General features: G+C 48.7%; 1 protein-coding gene across 19 annotated transcripts in view; it reads right to left on the reverse strand.

The window, feature by feature from the left end:
• Positions 1 to 13,450, reverse strand: part of LOC118150887 (uncharacterized) — an 88,459-nt gene that overhangs the window by 34,748 nt on the left and 40,261 nt on the right. For 17 of the 19 annotated variants that reach the window (XR_013531856.1, XR_013531855.1, XR_013531852.1 and 14 more), the window contains exons 2-4: positions 3,141 to 3,180; positions 2,466 to 2,521; positions 1,700 to 1,723 (exon numbers count right to left, since the gene is read on the reverse strand). The exons of 1 other annotated variant lie outside the window; for it this stretch is intronic. Coding sequence is in view for 12 of the 18 variants with exons in the window: in XM_078364432.1 (XP_078220558.1) it covers positions 1,700 to 1,723; positions 2,466 to 2,521; positions 3,141 to 3,180 (120 nt within the window). In the remaining 6 variants the exon portion in view is untranslated. The remainder of the gene's footprint in view (positions 1 to 1,699; positions 1,724 to 2,465; positions 2,522 to 3,140; positions 3,181 to 13,450) is intronic. One more of the 19 variants, XM_078364438.1, reaches the window with a different exon arrangement.

Consider the following 13,450-nt stretch of genomic DNA (forward strand, 5'->3'; position numbering starts at 1 on the left):
GCAGTTTATTTTCGAGTATTCCATGAGGCCAGGCGCGATGGTTCACACCTATAATCTCAGCACTTTGGGAGGCCGAGGCGGGCAGGTCACCTGAGGTCAGGAGTTTGAGACCAGCCTGGCCAACTTGTTCAAACCCCATCTCTACTAAAAATACAAAAATTAGCCGGGCATGATGGCACGTGCCTGTAGTCCCAGCTGAGGCACAAGAATTGCTTCAACCCAGGAGGAGAAGGTTGTGGTGAGACAAGATGGCACCACTGCACTCCAGCCTGCGCGAAAGGATGGCACGAGGTTGACAGTTGATCACATATCCACAAGAAGAGCCGGTTGGCTCAGCCCTGCCTCCGTAGAGTTTGCTTTCTTCTTTCATTGTTTTATAGCCGCAACCTCTCTCAAATGCCAAGACACAATTTAGTCACTCTGTTTCCAGCCCTTCTGAACCTATGCATTGCTCAATTCCTCTGTCTCTGAGCTACGGCTTTCTTTTTTTCTTTCTTCTGAGACAGGATCTCACTCTGTCACTCAGGCTGGAGTGCAGTGGCATGATCTTGGTTCACTGCAACCTCCACCTCCTGTGTTCAAGTGATTCTCCAGCCTCAGCTTCTGGAGTAGCTGGGATTACAGGCCCATGCCATCATGCCTGGCTAACTTTTGTATATTTAATTAGAGATGGGGTTTTGCCATGTTGGCCAGGCTGATCTTGAATTTCTGACCTCAGGTGATCCACCACCTTGGCCTCCCAAAGTCCTAGGATTACAGGCATAAGCCACTGCCCTAGAACAAAAGGTACCTTTTTAATTGAAAAATAAATAAATAAAATGAGGTGAAATTTACACATAAATTAACCATCTCAAAGTGAACACTTCAGGGGCATTTAGAACATTCATAACGTTGTGCAACCATCACCTCTGTGTACTTCCAGAACACTTTCATTCCCTGAAAGGAGCCCTGGAGTTCATCAAGCAGTCACTCTCCCTTTCCCCTCCAGCTACTGGCGGTCACAACACTGCTTCGGGTCCTAGAGATTTGCCTGTTCTTGAAATTTCATATTCATAAAAATATATACTATGTGATCTTACATGTGTCTGGTTTCTCTCTCTTTCCAAAATGTTTCTGAGGTTGAACCACTTTGTAGCAATTATCAGTGCTTCATTCCTCTTCAAGGCTAAATAATACTCCATCATGTGGGTGGACCACATTTTGTTTATCCATTCCTTCCACTGATGAGCACATGGGTTATTTCTATCTTTGAGCCATAATGAATAGTGCTGCTGTGAACATTTGCATACAAGTGGTTCTTGGAATACCTGTTTTCAATTATTTTGAGTATACATCTAGGAGTGGAATTATAGAATAATTCTGTATTTAACTTTTTAAGGATCCACAAAAGTATTTGTTCACAGTGGCTGTACCATTTTAGACTCCCACCAGCAATGTGCAAGCATTCCAGTTTCCTCACAACCTTGTCAACACTTGTTATTTTCCATTTTAGATTTTAGCCATCCCAGTGCTGCTTCCGTGTGGTTGTGATTTGCATTTCCCTAATCACCACATTTTGCTTTTAATATCTATTATCTGGTACAGTTCTTGCATCTCCTTAACACACCCACATAATTCTGTAAAACACCCTCAAGCATCCATCCATAAGCATCAGTTCAAGGACATTGCCTCAGTTTCTCCCAGCCAAAGAGTCACTCACCTGAGTTTGGCTTCTTGGTGGGTTCTGTGAACAAAGAGAAAATAAATGCAATATGCATCGAAGATTCGTCAGAAGCACAAAGAAAGGGCTGGGCACTGTGGCTCACATCTGTAACCCCAGCAGTTTGGGAGGCCAAAATGGGTGGATCACACTGTCAGGAGTTCAAGAGGAGCCTGGCCAACACAGTGAAACCTTGTCTCTACTAAAAATACAAAAAATTAGCCGGGTATGGTGTCAGCCTGTAGTCCCAGCTACTTGGGAGGCTGGTGCAGGAGAATCACTTGAACCTGGGAGATGGAGGTTGCTGCAGTGAGCGAAGATTGCGCCACTGCACTCCAGCCTGGGTGACAGTGTGAGACTCCATCTCAAAAAAATAAAAATAAAAAGACAGGCCATTAACACCCCAATGAAATATAAAAAGTAAGTGACAAAGTAAATGATCTGGACACAAATTCCATGGTCTATTTGGGTAAAAAAGCAAGTAAATACCCTTAAAATCCATTCAAAAACAATCTGCCCTTGAGGCTGTGAGGATGCCCACAGGATGGCCAAAGAAGCTGAGAGCATCCAAGACAAGTGAGTGACCCCATCCCTAGAACCACCACAGAGCCGGACAGTAGGTGGGGTGGGGAGGGAGGCAAAAGCAAAGAGGGAGAAAGCCTTACAGCTTCTAGAATGATGGCTTTTCTCTCACTTTCATTCACGGATTTATTCATTCAGCAAACGTGTATCGCGTGGATGAGGACATCAGGTCGGGAGTGCTCACCTTCACTGGCAGCTCCGATAGGAGAATGGAGATGCACTGTGCTCTGGGAGGGGAGACTGCGGGCCACAGATTCAGATCAGGGTGCGGGACAATGACGGATATGAACTTAAGCGTAAAAAAGCAGTAACTGAGCCAGGCATGCTGCTGTGTCTCTGTAATCCCAGCATTTTGGGAGACCAAGGTGGAAGGATTCCTTGAGCCCAGGAGTTTGAGGCCAGCCTGGGCAACATGGTGAGATTCGTCTCTACAAAAAAATAAAAAAATGAGCTGTGCACGGGAGCACACACCTGTAGTTCCAGCTACTTGGGAGGCTGAGGTGGGAGGATTGTTTGAGCCAGGAAGTCAAGGCTGTGTGGTAAGCTACGATGGCACCACAGCACTCCAGCCTGGGCAACAGAGAAAGACTCCCATCTCAATAAAATAAAATAATAAAATACTACATACTTCTAAACTACAGGCTTCAGAAGCACAGACCTACCAAGAAATGAGTCTGAGACTTTTAGAGACTGTGTAAAAGTTTGTCTCAAGGCGTCTGCAATCTCCTGTAAAGAAAAGAGCTCTCGACACCAAGAAATTCCAAACACCGGCCCAAACCAACTCCAAAGCAACTATGAAGCTGATGCTATTAGACCCAAGCTGCAAAGAGAAGGCTCCCCCTGAAATATTGGCACTTACCAGGCTCATCAAGGGCGTCTGCCAAGTCAAAGTCTCTGACCTATTGGGAGCAAACAGGTCACAAGTCACAGCATGATGGAAAGGCCAGAATCCTCCTCATTCATCACCTCAGGCTGCTTCCCTCCTCCTGCAAGCCCCGGGTCGCCAGAGCACTACAACTAACCATGAGCTACGTGGGAGATGCAACCACTACCTCTATCTCCTCCCAGAACATACTTCTCACCCAAAGGAAGACCCCTGTCCCCATTCAGCAGTCACTCCCTCTGCTGCCTCCCCAGCCTCTGACAACCACTAATACACCTCCTGTTGGACTGCCTGATCCATGAATTGCCTGTTCTGCAAATTTCGTATAAATAGAATCCCACGATATGTGGTATTTTGTGCCTGGCTTCTTTCACTGAGCATGAGGCTTTTGAGATGCATCCACATTGCAACCCGAGCCAGTATTTTATTCCTGCTCATGGCCAGGGAACGTTGAACGAAGCCTCTCTCCGGGCACATAGACTTCTCCTGGACCATTCCACTCACAGCTTAGGACTGGCATTTCCCCCCATAAACATACATGCACACATGTGCACACACACACACACATACACATACACACATACACATGCACACACAAATACACATGCACACACATACATATACACACACATACATACACATACATATACATGCACACACACATACATATACATGCACACACATACACACACACACTCATTCTCTCTGACACACACAAAGAGAGAATCTAGTTGAGAAGGGCTGCCCTAGAAAAAGGTGAAGCAGAACAATATGAGGATCCTGGATCCTTGAGAGACTGTATGGAGCAGAGGACACCTGTGCCACCTCACCTGGCTGCAATGCAAACAAGAGATAAACTTTTAATTCTTTGGGGACTGTTTGTTACAGCAGCCAGCCTACACTGACAAATACGGGGTCAGGAAGCAACCTGTGTGCACAAGCTGCGGTTCCCACCTGATCCAAAAGCAGTTAACCTAATGAATGTGTCTGCAGCAGAGATGAGAACATTCGAGTCTTTGTGACTCATCATTGAAAACACACTGCAGAATTCTTAAGGATGAAGTGTCCCTCCTGCTGACATATATGTGCACCTTGCCTTTTGTTCCTCCCTTTCCCCCTGCCACTATTACCCCGTAGAGAAAACACCACCAGAGAACTTATCGGGAGGTAGAGGATGCAGGCGGGAGGGCATCGAATCAGCGCTTCTTATGCATTGAGTTCTGTTGCAGTAATGCCAGGCATCTAAGCAGCTCATCCACCCACCCAAGGATGTTGTCATCACCAGCAGGCACATTTCCCAAAGGAAGAACCTGATCTTCTGGGAGGTTTAGGGCAAGGCAGGAGCACAGTCAGAATTTGCAGAATTGTCCAGGGGGAACAACCTCTTGCTCAAACACTAAGCCCTGGAGGAGGCTAAGCCAGGGGGAACCAGGTAAGCCATCGGTGCTGGGTCTCCGCCACCTCTGATGTCTGTCTCTCTCCCAGAAATCTGTCTGCCTGGGTGTTGCTTGCTCTGGAGGAAGGTTCAAGGGCTACAACATCGATTTGTACAGCCTGTGGCATGGCTCCATCCAGATGCCACCAGGGCAGGCTTTGCGGCACCTTGTGGAGGTAATGAGGGCCTCTCCGGAGCAGAAGGTGTACCCCCAGGCAGGAGTGCACACAGCAGTTGCCCCTGGTCCCACACAGCCGTTTCCTTCCAACTTGGGGAGCACACACGTCCCTCTCAGATGACATTCTCTGCCGCCAGTGATTGCTACAGGTTCATCTTCAAGAACAACCCGGCTCTTCTTTGCTCCCTCCAGCTCTCTCTGTATTTTTGTTTTTTGGGTTTTTTTTATATGTTTGTTTTTCTAGACGGAGTCTTGCTCTGTCACCCAGGCTAGAGTGCAATGGCACAATCTCGGCCCACTGCAACCTCCACCTCCTGGGTTCAAACAATTCTCTTGCCTTAGTCCCCTGAGTAGCTGGCATTACAACTGCATGCGCCATCACGCCCAGCAAACTTCTGTATTTTTGGTAGAGATGGGGTTTCACCATGTTGGCCAAGCTGGTCTCGAACTCTTGATCCCAACTGATCTGCCTCCCTCGGCCTTCCAAAGTGCTGGGATTACAGGCGTGAGCCACTGCTCCTGGCCTCCTCCAGCTGCCTTGGCCATCATTGTCCAAGCTGCTGAGACTGGGCTGCAGGAGAGGAGCCACGTCAGCCTCTTGGATCCATGAGATATTTCCCCTCCAAGGCTGTCAGCAGTTCCAGTCAAGACACCGGTCTAGGACCCCAGAGTTCAGCACCCTGATAATTTAGACTGCAGTCCCCATCCACTGTTGAGCAATCTCAGCCCAACCCAGCAATTCCAGGCATCCGCTAAGCAATCACATTACAATCTCCTCCCGTCTGTGCGCCTGGCCCCTCCCTCCTATTTCCCTAAAGAACCACAGGTGCCTCCCCTCCCAGACCGTTCTCTCTGAAATGCAGTTGCATAAACCAGGCAGGTGGCAGCTCTGTTCACTCTGCAGCGGGCGGCCAGGTTGCAGAGAGGCTCCTCCAGCTTTGAGATGGTCCTGATGGCCCTGGGTGGTGGCAGGAATGGGAGGGGGGGGTGGAGTGTCACAGAGGAAGTGGAGGAGGGTGGTTTGGAGCTTTGCTAGGTCTCAGGGGTGGCACTGCAGCCAGAAGTTGCTGCATGTGTGACTCACACACACGAGGCCGCTGTAGGTCACACCCAGACCTCATTATATAAATCAGGCAGACTCTGGCAGCGTCAGGCCGCCTGGGCACTGAGACAGTCTCTAGTCCTGCCCGCCAGGCAGGAAATCCATCTCACAGGCAGGGCCCCCTGTCCTCTCTCCTCTCCAGGCAGGTTGCAGCAAAGCCACGGTCGGGGTCCTCATGGGCTGGGAGACCACGCTGACTCCGGGGTGTCTGGCTCCAAGCTCAGGAGCCACACGTGATGCTTTTGCTTTCCCGGGTTCATTTTCCACGGGGCAGGAACAGGAGATGTGTTTCCCATTTGCCTCGCTGATTTGCTTCAGTGAACTCAGCGGCTTTTAACCAAATCCTCGTTCGTGTTCTGGAATCCGCAACCTCATTTTGTGCTGGGTCTATGACATTGGTCCTTTGGTTGCTGGCGTCCTGGAGATGTCGATCAAATGGCTCCCGTAGCTGGGTAGGAGGGCCACAAGTGACAAAGAAGCCTCCAGTACGGCTGACCTTAGGACCTTCCAGAGCAAAAACATGAGATGTCGGCTTGGAGGACTTCTTCTGCAGACCGCAGGCTCTGAACCCCTCCTGGGTTCAAATTCCACCCCTGCTGGATTCAAAGATGCTTCTTACTGGACTTCGCTGGCTGCCCGCATTCTTTACGTGGATTCAGACCTACAAGTTGTTCGGGCTCAGGAAACCATACCTGAGTGCAGGCCTCAGCAGCAGCCTCCGAAGCAGAAGTTTCTCTCAGAACTTTTCCAGCCCTCCTGTGTCTGAGTCCCGTCCTCCCCCGAGGCACTATAGGAACTAGAATGTCTCTTCCCCCAGGCGGGTCCTAGAAACAAGAATGCCTTTCCCCCAAAGCCAGCCACAAAACCTGAAGACAGGACTCTAACCTTCCCTCCATCCTATCTGTATCAAGACTGGCCACAGGGAAGTTCCCTGACATGCCTGCTTTGGGTGTCCTAAGACCCCCATCCCAGAAAGGGTCCTGCCCCCATGCCCAGAAGGAAGGACCACTGCTCTGAGAGGCCAAGAGGAGTGTAGGCAGACAATGCAGTCTCCCCCGAGTGGCATGTGCACATGGTCCCTCAGGACCTGGATGACACGCGGACTATGCGTCAGCAGGTCTGGCTAGGCTGAGGACACAGTGTTTCTCATCAGCTCCTGGGGGATGTTGAGGCTGCAGATCCATACATCTCACTTTGCAGGGCACAGACTTGGCAATGGCTTCCCGGAGTTGCTACAATAAAATCAGACTGGGCGGGCAGGTTAGACAACAGCCTGGATTCTCCCACAGTCCTGGAGGCTGGAGGTCCCAGATCCAGGTGTGGGCAGGGCCGACTCCTCCTGAGGCCTCTCTCCTGGGCCTGCAGATGCCATCTTCTCTCTGAGTCCTCACGTGGTCATCCCTGTGTGTGTGTCTGTGTCACCTCCTCTTCTTATGACGTATCTTAGTCCGTTTCAGGCTGGCATCACAGAACACCATAGGCTGGGTGGCTTAGAAACAGCAGGGTCTTATTCTCCCAGAGTCCTGGAGGCTGCAGGTCTGAGATCAGGTGTGGGCAGGGCTGGCTCCTCCTGAGGCCTCTCTCCTGGGCTTGGAGACACCGTCTTCTCCCTGTGTCCTCACAGGGTCATCCCTCAGTGTGTGTCTGTGTCTTCACCTCCTGTTTTTATAAAGACCTCATTGAACCCTTCTCACCCGTCTAGAGACCCTCTCTCTAAACACAGTCATGTTCCGAGGTCCCGGGGATTAGGCCTTCAATGTGTAAATTTCGGAGGTGCAAGACTCAGCCCTTAACAGAGATAACTCCCTCACCTCAATAGGAACGTGTTTGTCTCCTGGGGCTGCCGTAGCAAAGTCCCACGGGCCGGGCAGCTTAAATAGTAGATGTTGATTCTCCCAAGGTCCTGGTGGTTGGAAGGGCGAGATGAAGGTGTGGGCGGGTGGCTCCTCCGGAGGCCTCTGTCCTTGGCTTGTGGATGCCGTCTTCTCCCTGAGTCTCCATGAGGTGCTCTGTGTGCGTGTCAGTGTCCTCACGTCTTCTTTTTATAAGGTCCACAGTCCAGCTGGATCAGGGCCGCACCTGGTGACCTCATTTTACCTGAATCGCGTTTTTAAAGACCATGTCTGCAAACACAGTCTCACTGGGAGGTCCTGAGGGCTTTCGTTTATAACAATGAGGAGGGTACGATTCGGCTCACGACAGATTTAAATCACGGGACGTAGTCGGCTGCAATGGGCGTGCCGTTGGACAGCCTGGGTCAGAGGACACAGCCAGGGTTTGGGTATCGGGACAGTTTCATGTCATCGACATCCTGTCCCTGGCCCACGCCCTCAAAAATACTCTCTTTTAATTTGTTTTTTTTTAGGCAGAGTCTCGCTCAATTGCCCAGGCTGGAGTACAGTGGTACAATCTCGGCTCACTGCAAACTCCGCCTCCTGGGTTCAGGCAATTCTCCTGCCTCAGCCTCCCAAGTAGCTGGGATTACAGACACGTGCCACCACACCAGCTAATTTTTGTGTTTTAGTAGAGACGGGGTTTCACCATGTTGACCAGGATGGTCTCGATCTCTTAACCTCGTGATCCACCAATCTCGGCCTCCCAGAGTGCTGGGATTACAGGTGTGAGCCACCGTGCCTGGCTAATTTTTTTTTTTAGGCAGAGTCTCACTCAGTTGTCCATGCCGGAGTGCAGTGGTACAATCTCGGCTCACTGCAGTGCAATGGTGCAATCTCAGCTCATTGTAACCTCCTCCTCCTGGGTTTAAGCAATTCTCTCACCTCAGCCTTCCGAGTGGCTGGAATTATAAGCACACCCTGATAATATTTTGTATTTTCAGTAGAGGTGGGGTTTCGCCATGTTGGCCAGGCCAGTCTCAAATTCCTGACCTCAGGTGATCCCCGTGCCTCGATCTCCGAAAGTGCTGGGATGACAGGGGTGAGCCACTGTGCCCGGCCTGTTCCTTTATGTTATGTCAGTCTCCTTCTGTGCACTGGCAAAGTCAGGAGAACCATGATTGTGCTGAACACCCAGGGCTGCGGGCAGAGGTAGGCAGATGGCTTGGGAAAGAGCTTTGCAAAAGGAGACGTTTTTCAGCATGGAGGAACTGCCATTAACATATAGAAACCCACTGACTGCTAAGCAATGACTCTGGAAGTCATCCCAGTCCTGGGCCTTGGAGGAAAAACACAGGCTTCTAGCGCACATCTGTGGAGCGCCAGGTTCACACAACCACTGTGGCATCTGCCTCAGGACATCCGCCTCAATGCCTCGCAGACCCTGAAGGGTGTGAGAATCAGCCCAGAATCTGGCCAAATGCAGATTCTGGGTCAGCAGATCTGTGTGGGGCTATAATGATACTTTATTGTCATTATAATAAAATAAGAGAATATTTTTTAGAAAAATCTCGGGAGGCATTCATTCAGGTTTAAAGAAATGTTCTTAGGTTGAAATGCACTTTTCCTTCTTTCTCTTTCTTTCTCTCTTTTCTTTCTTCTTTCCCCTCCCTTCCTCCCTCGCTTGCTTGCTTCCTTCCTTCCATTCTTTTTCATTCTTCTGCTTCTTCCTCTTCCTCCTCTCCTTCCCTTTCCTCCTTCCTTCTTCTTCCTCCTCCTCCTCTTCCTCCTCCTTCTCCTCTTCCTTCTCCTTCTCTTCCTCCTCCTTCTTCTTTTCCTCTTCCTCCTCCTCCCTCTTCCTCCTCCTTCTCCTCTTCCTCCTCCTCCTTCTCCACTTCCTCCTCCTTTTCCTCCTCCTCCTCCTCATTCGCCTCTTCTCCTCCTCCTCTTCCTCCTCCCTCTCCTCCTCCTCGTCCTTCCTCTTCTTCCTCCTTCTCCTCCTCCTTTTTCTTCTTCCTCCTTCTCTTCCTCTTCCTCCTCCTCCTCTTCCTCCTCCTTCTTTTTCCTCCTCCTCCTCCCTCCTCCTCCTCCTTCCTCTTCTTTTTCCTTCTCCTCCTCCTCCTACTGACAAGGTCTAGCTCTGCACTGAGGCTGCAGTGTAGTGGTGTAATCAGCTCACCGAAGCCTCGAACTCCTGGGCCTAAATGATCTGTCTGCCTCAGCCTCTCATATAAGGGAAACATACATATTTTATATAGATGGGTCAGTAGATAGGTAGATGGGATACATGATAGATAGATAGATATTGAAGATAGATATTGGAGATAAAGATAGATAAATAGATAGATGGATAACAGAGAGATCGATGAAGAGATCGATGGATAGATGATAAACAAATAGGTATATTTCTGAGACAGATGAAAGACCAATGGAGATATAAGTATATAGAGAGTTAGATATAAATGTATCCTACTGGTTCTATTTAAAAAACACTCTCCGACTTAGATGAAAATCTATCTTATCAGTTCTATTTCAAAAATACTGGCCCAGCTGATGCATGTGCCGATCTGAAACTCTGCCTCCCGTAAGAGGTTTCAGTGTACGGTGGTGGAACAGATGAACCAATCCGTGCCACACATCCTGTGAGGGAATCAGGGAACTCCCCGGTTTCACATCTGGTCATAATGTACAATAGATTGGAAGAGACTGTCTTGGACAAATGTCACTTTCTTTTAACGTATTTTTTAATTGATGCACAACAGATGTACATAGCTTCAAGGTACATGTCATAGTTTAATGCATTTATATAATTCGTAAAGATCAAATCAGCGTACGTACTTGGAATATCCATCCACCTTAAACATTTGCCTTTTCTTCATATTAGAACCGCTCTCATTCTTCAATTTTGAAATATACAATAGATTATTGTAAACTAAAGTCACCCTGTGAATCTAAAAAACAGTAGTACCCAGTTCTTCTATCAAACCCTACACTTTTCTTGTCTTCCCCTCGATAAATAACATTTCATACACTGGCCTTTGGGATTCCGACTTCTGGTTTTATCGGCTGTTAGAAGACCACATTGTGTGGCGTTTTCCTTCACAGCCCTCTGGATTTGACAGAAAATAACAGTTAAAGACAACAGAAACGTGAGCTGCTAGAATGTCAACCTCTAATTATTAGAAATATGTTATATTGTTATCTTGCTTTGTATTGATAATTTAGTCATTATAATTTTTTTACAGTACATTAACCATTAACAATAGTCTGTTCTCTTTGTTTTATATGAAGTTCTGGGATACATGTGCAGAACATGCAGACTTGTTACATAGGTATACACGTGCCATGATGGTTAGCTGCACCTGTCAACTCTCACCTAGGTATTAAGCCCCACATGCATTAACTATTTATCCTGATCAATACTCTCAATACTCTGTTTCCTTAAGTGCTTTGTAGCAATCCTCCCACCAGCCTTGCAGAATGTTTTTGGGGTCTTGCAAATGTGCCCCATCTCTAGCTGGTGATGGCTGGAGATGTAGCAGGGTCATCTATGCATGTAACTCATTACCGAGGACACACCCGGCTTCTGCATGCACGTCATCTCATTTACACAGAAGTGACCTGATCCAGACCTCACTTCCTTTCCTGTCCCTCCTGCGACCTCCCTATGGCACATTCCTTGTGTCAGAGGCAACGGAACCAGAACCACTCCACCTTGAATAGGGGCTGAGTAATATAAGGCTGAGACCTACTGGGCCGCATTCCCAGATGGTGAAGGATGAGATTGACGGTCTGCACAAGACACAGGTCACAGAGACTTTGCTGATAAAACGGGTGGTAGTGGAGAAGCTGCCAGAAACCCACCGAAAGCAAGAGTGACGAGAGTGACCTATGGTTGTCGTCACTGTTACAGCCCCATCAGCGCCATGACACTAGCAAATGCCATGGCAACGTCAGGAATTCTGCATGTTCTAAAAGGGGAGGCATGAATAATGCACGCTTTGCTTAGTGTATCAAGAAATCGCCATGAAAGCAGTCCACTGGCAGCCTCGGGGCCGCTCTGGCGGTGGAGTAGCCGTCTATTCCTTTACTTTCCTAACAAAGTGCTTTTCACTTTATGCTTCGCCGTGAGTTCTTTCTTGCGCAGGTTCCAAGAACCCTGTCTTGCGGTCTGGACTGGGACCTCTTTCCTGTAACACTTGGAGAAGGAATGATTTCGATTTCCAGAAGACAAGGCTTGTGACAGAGCAGGATGCTCATGGGGGTCTTCCCAGAGAGACATGCAAGACAGCTCAGATTCTGCTGCCAGATGCCCCCATCGAAATCCTCGGTGCCTCGGTTTACCCATCTGTGATGGTGAATACTGAATGTCAACTGGATTGGAAAGAAGGATGCAAAGTCCGGACCGTGTGTGTGTCTGTGAGGGCATTGCCGAAGGAGACTAACATTGGAGACGATGGAATGGAAGGGGCGGACCCACCCTCAATCTGGGTGGGCACCGTCTAGTCAGTTGTCACCGTGGCTACAATATAAGCAGGCAGGAAAAAGTCAAAAGAGAGACTGGCCTAGTCTCCTGGCCTACATCTTTCTCCTGTGCTGGAGGAGCCCTCGAACATCACACTCCAAGTTTTTAACCAGTTTTGGAACCTGGACTGCCTCTCCTTGCTCCTCAGCCTGCAGACAGCCTATTGTGGGACCTTGTGATCGTGTGAGTTAATACTTAATAAAATCCCCTCTCTCTATATATATTGATTCCATTAGTTCTGTCCCTCGAGAGAACGCTGACTAATACACCATCTGTAAAATGACATCAAGCATGACACTCCCATCATCGGGCTGAGGGACAATCAACTAAGTTAATAAACATGCACAGTGCCTAAGAAGTGCTGCTGTCATTCAAAGAATTTAGCACAGGATAGGGTGTGGTGGCTGATATTTGTGATCTCAAGATTTGGGGAGGCAAAGGCAGGAGGATCGCTTGAGCTCAGCAGTTCAAAACCAGCCTAGATAACATAGTCAGATCCTGTCTCTACAAAAATTTTTTTAAAATGGTCAGGCATGGTGGCAAATGACTGCAGTACCAGCTACTCTGGAAGCTGAGGTGGGAGGTTTGCTTGAACCCCTGGGGTGAAGGCTGCAGTCAGCTATGATGGAACCACTACACTCCAGTCTGGGTGACACATGGAGACCCTCCCAAGAGTTGGACAAATCATCTAGCACAAACTCTACTTTATAATGAGATGTTGCATCTCTCATGTAATTTACTGAATATTGTACTGAAACTGAAAAAGAGAATGATTGTATGGGCTGGGCGTGGTGGCTCACATCGATAATCCTAGCACTTTGGGAGGCTGAGGCGGGTGGATCACCTGAGGTCTAGAGTTCCCGACCAGCCTGGCCAACATGGTGAAACCCTGTTTCTACTAAAAACACAAAACTTAGCTGGGCATGGTGGCGGGCACCTGTAATCCCAGCTACTTGGGAGGCTGAGACAGGAGAATCGCCTGAACCCAGGAGGTGGAGGTTGCAGTGAACTGAGATTGTGCCACTGCATTCCAGCCTGGGGAACAGAGTGACATTCCATCTCAAAAAAAAAAAAAAAAGTTGTATGGGTACTGACAGTACAGTTTCAGTTTCTGCCGAATGCATACCAGTTCTGCACTATTATCAGTCGAACCATTGTAAGGTGTGAGCTGTGTGTAGGCTACACTTTGTAGAAGTTGACTTGCCCAAGGGTCT

The sequence above is a fragment of the Callithrix jacchus genome, chromosome Y (assembly GCF_049354715.1).
Source record: "Callithrix jacchus isolate 240 chromosome Y, calJac240_pri, whole genome shotgun sequence".
NCBI classification, from domain to species: domain Eukaryota; kingdom Metazoa; phylum Chordata; class Mammalia; order Primates; family Cebidae; genus Callithrix; species Callithrix jacchus.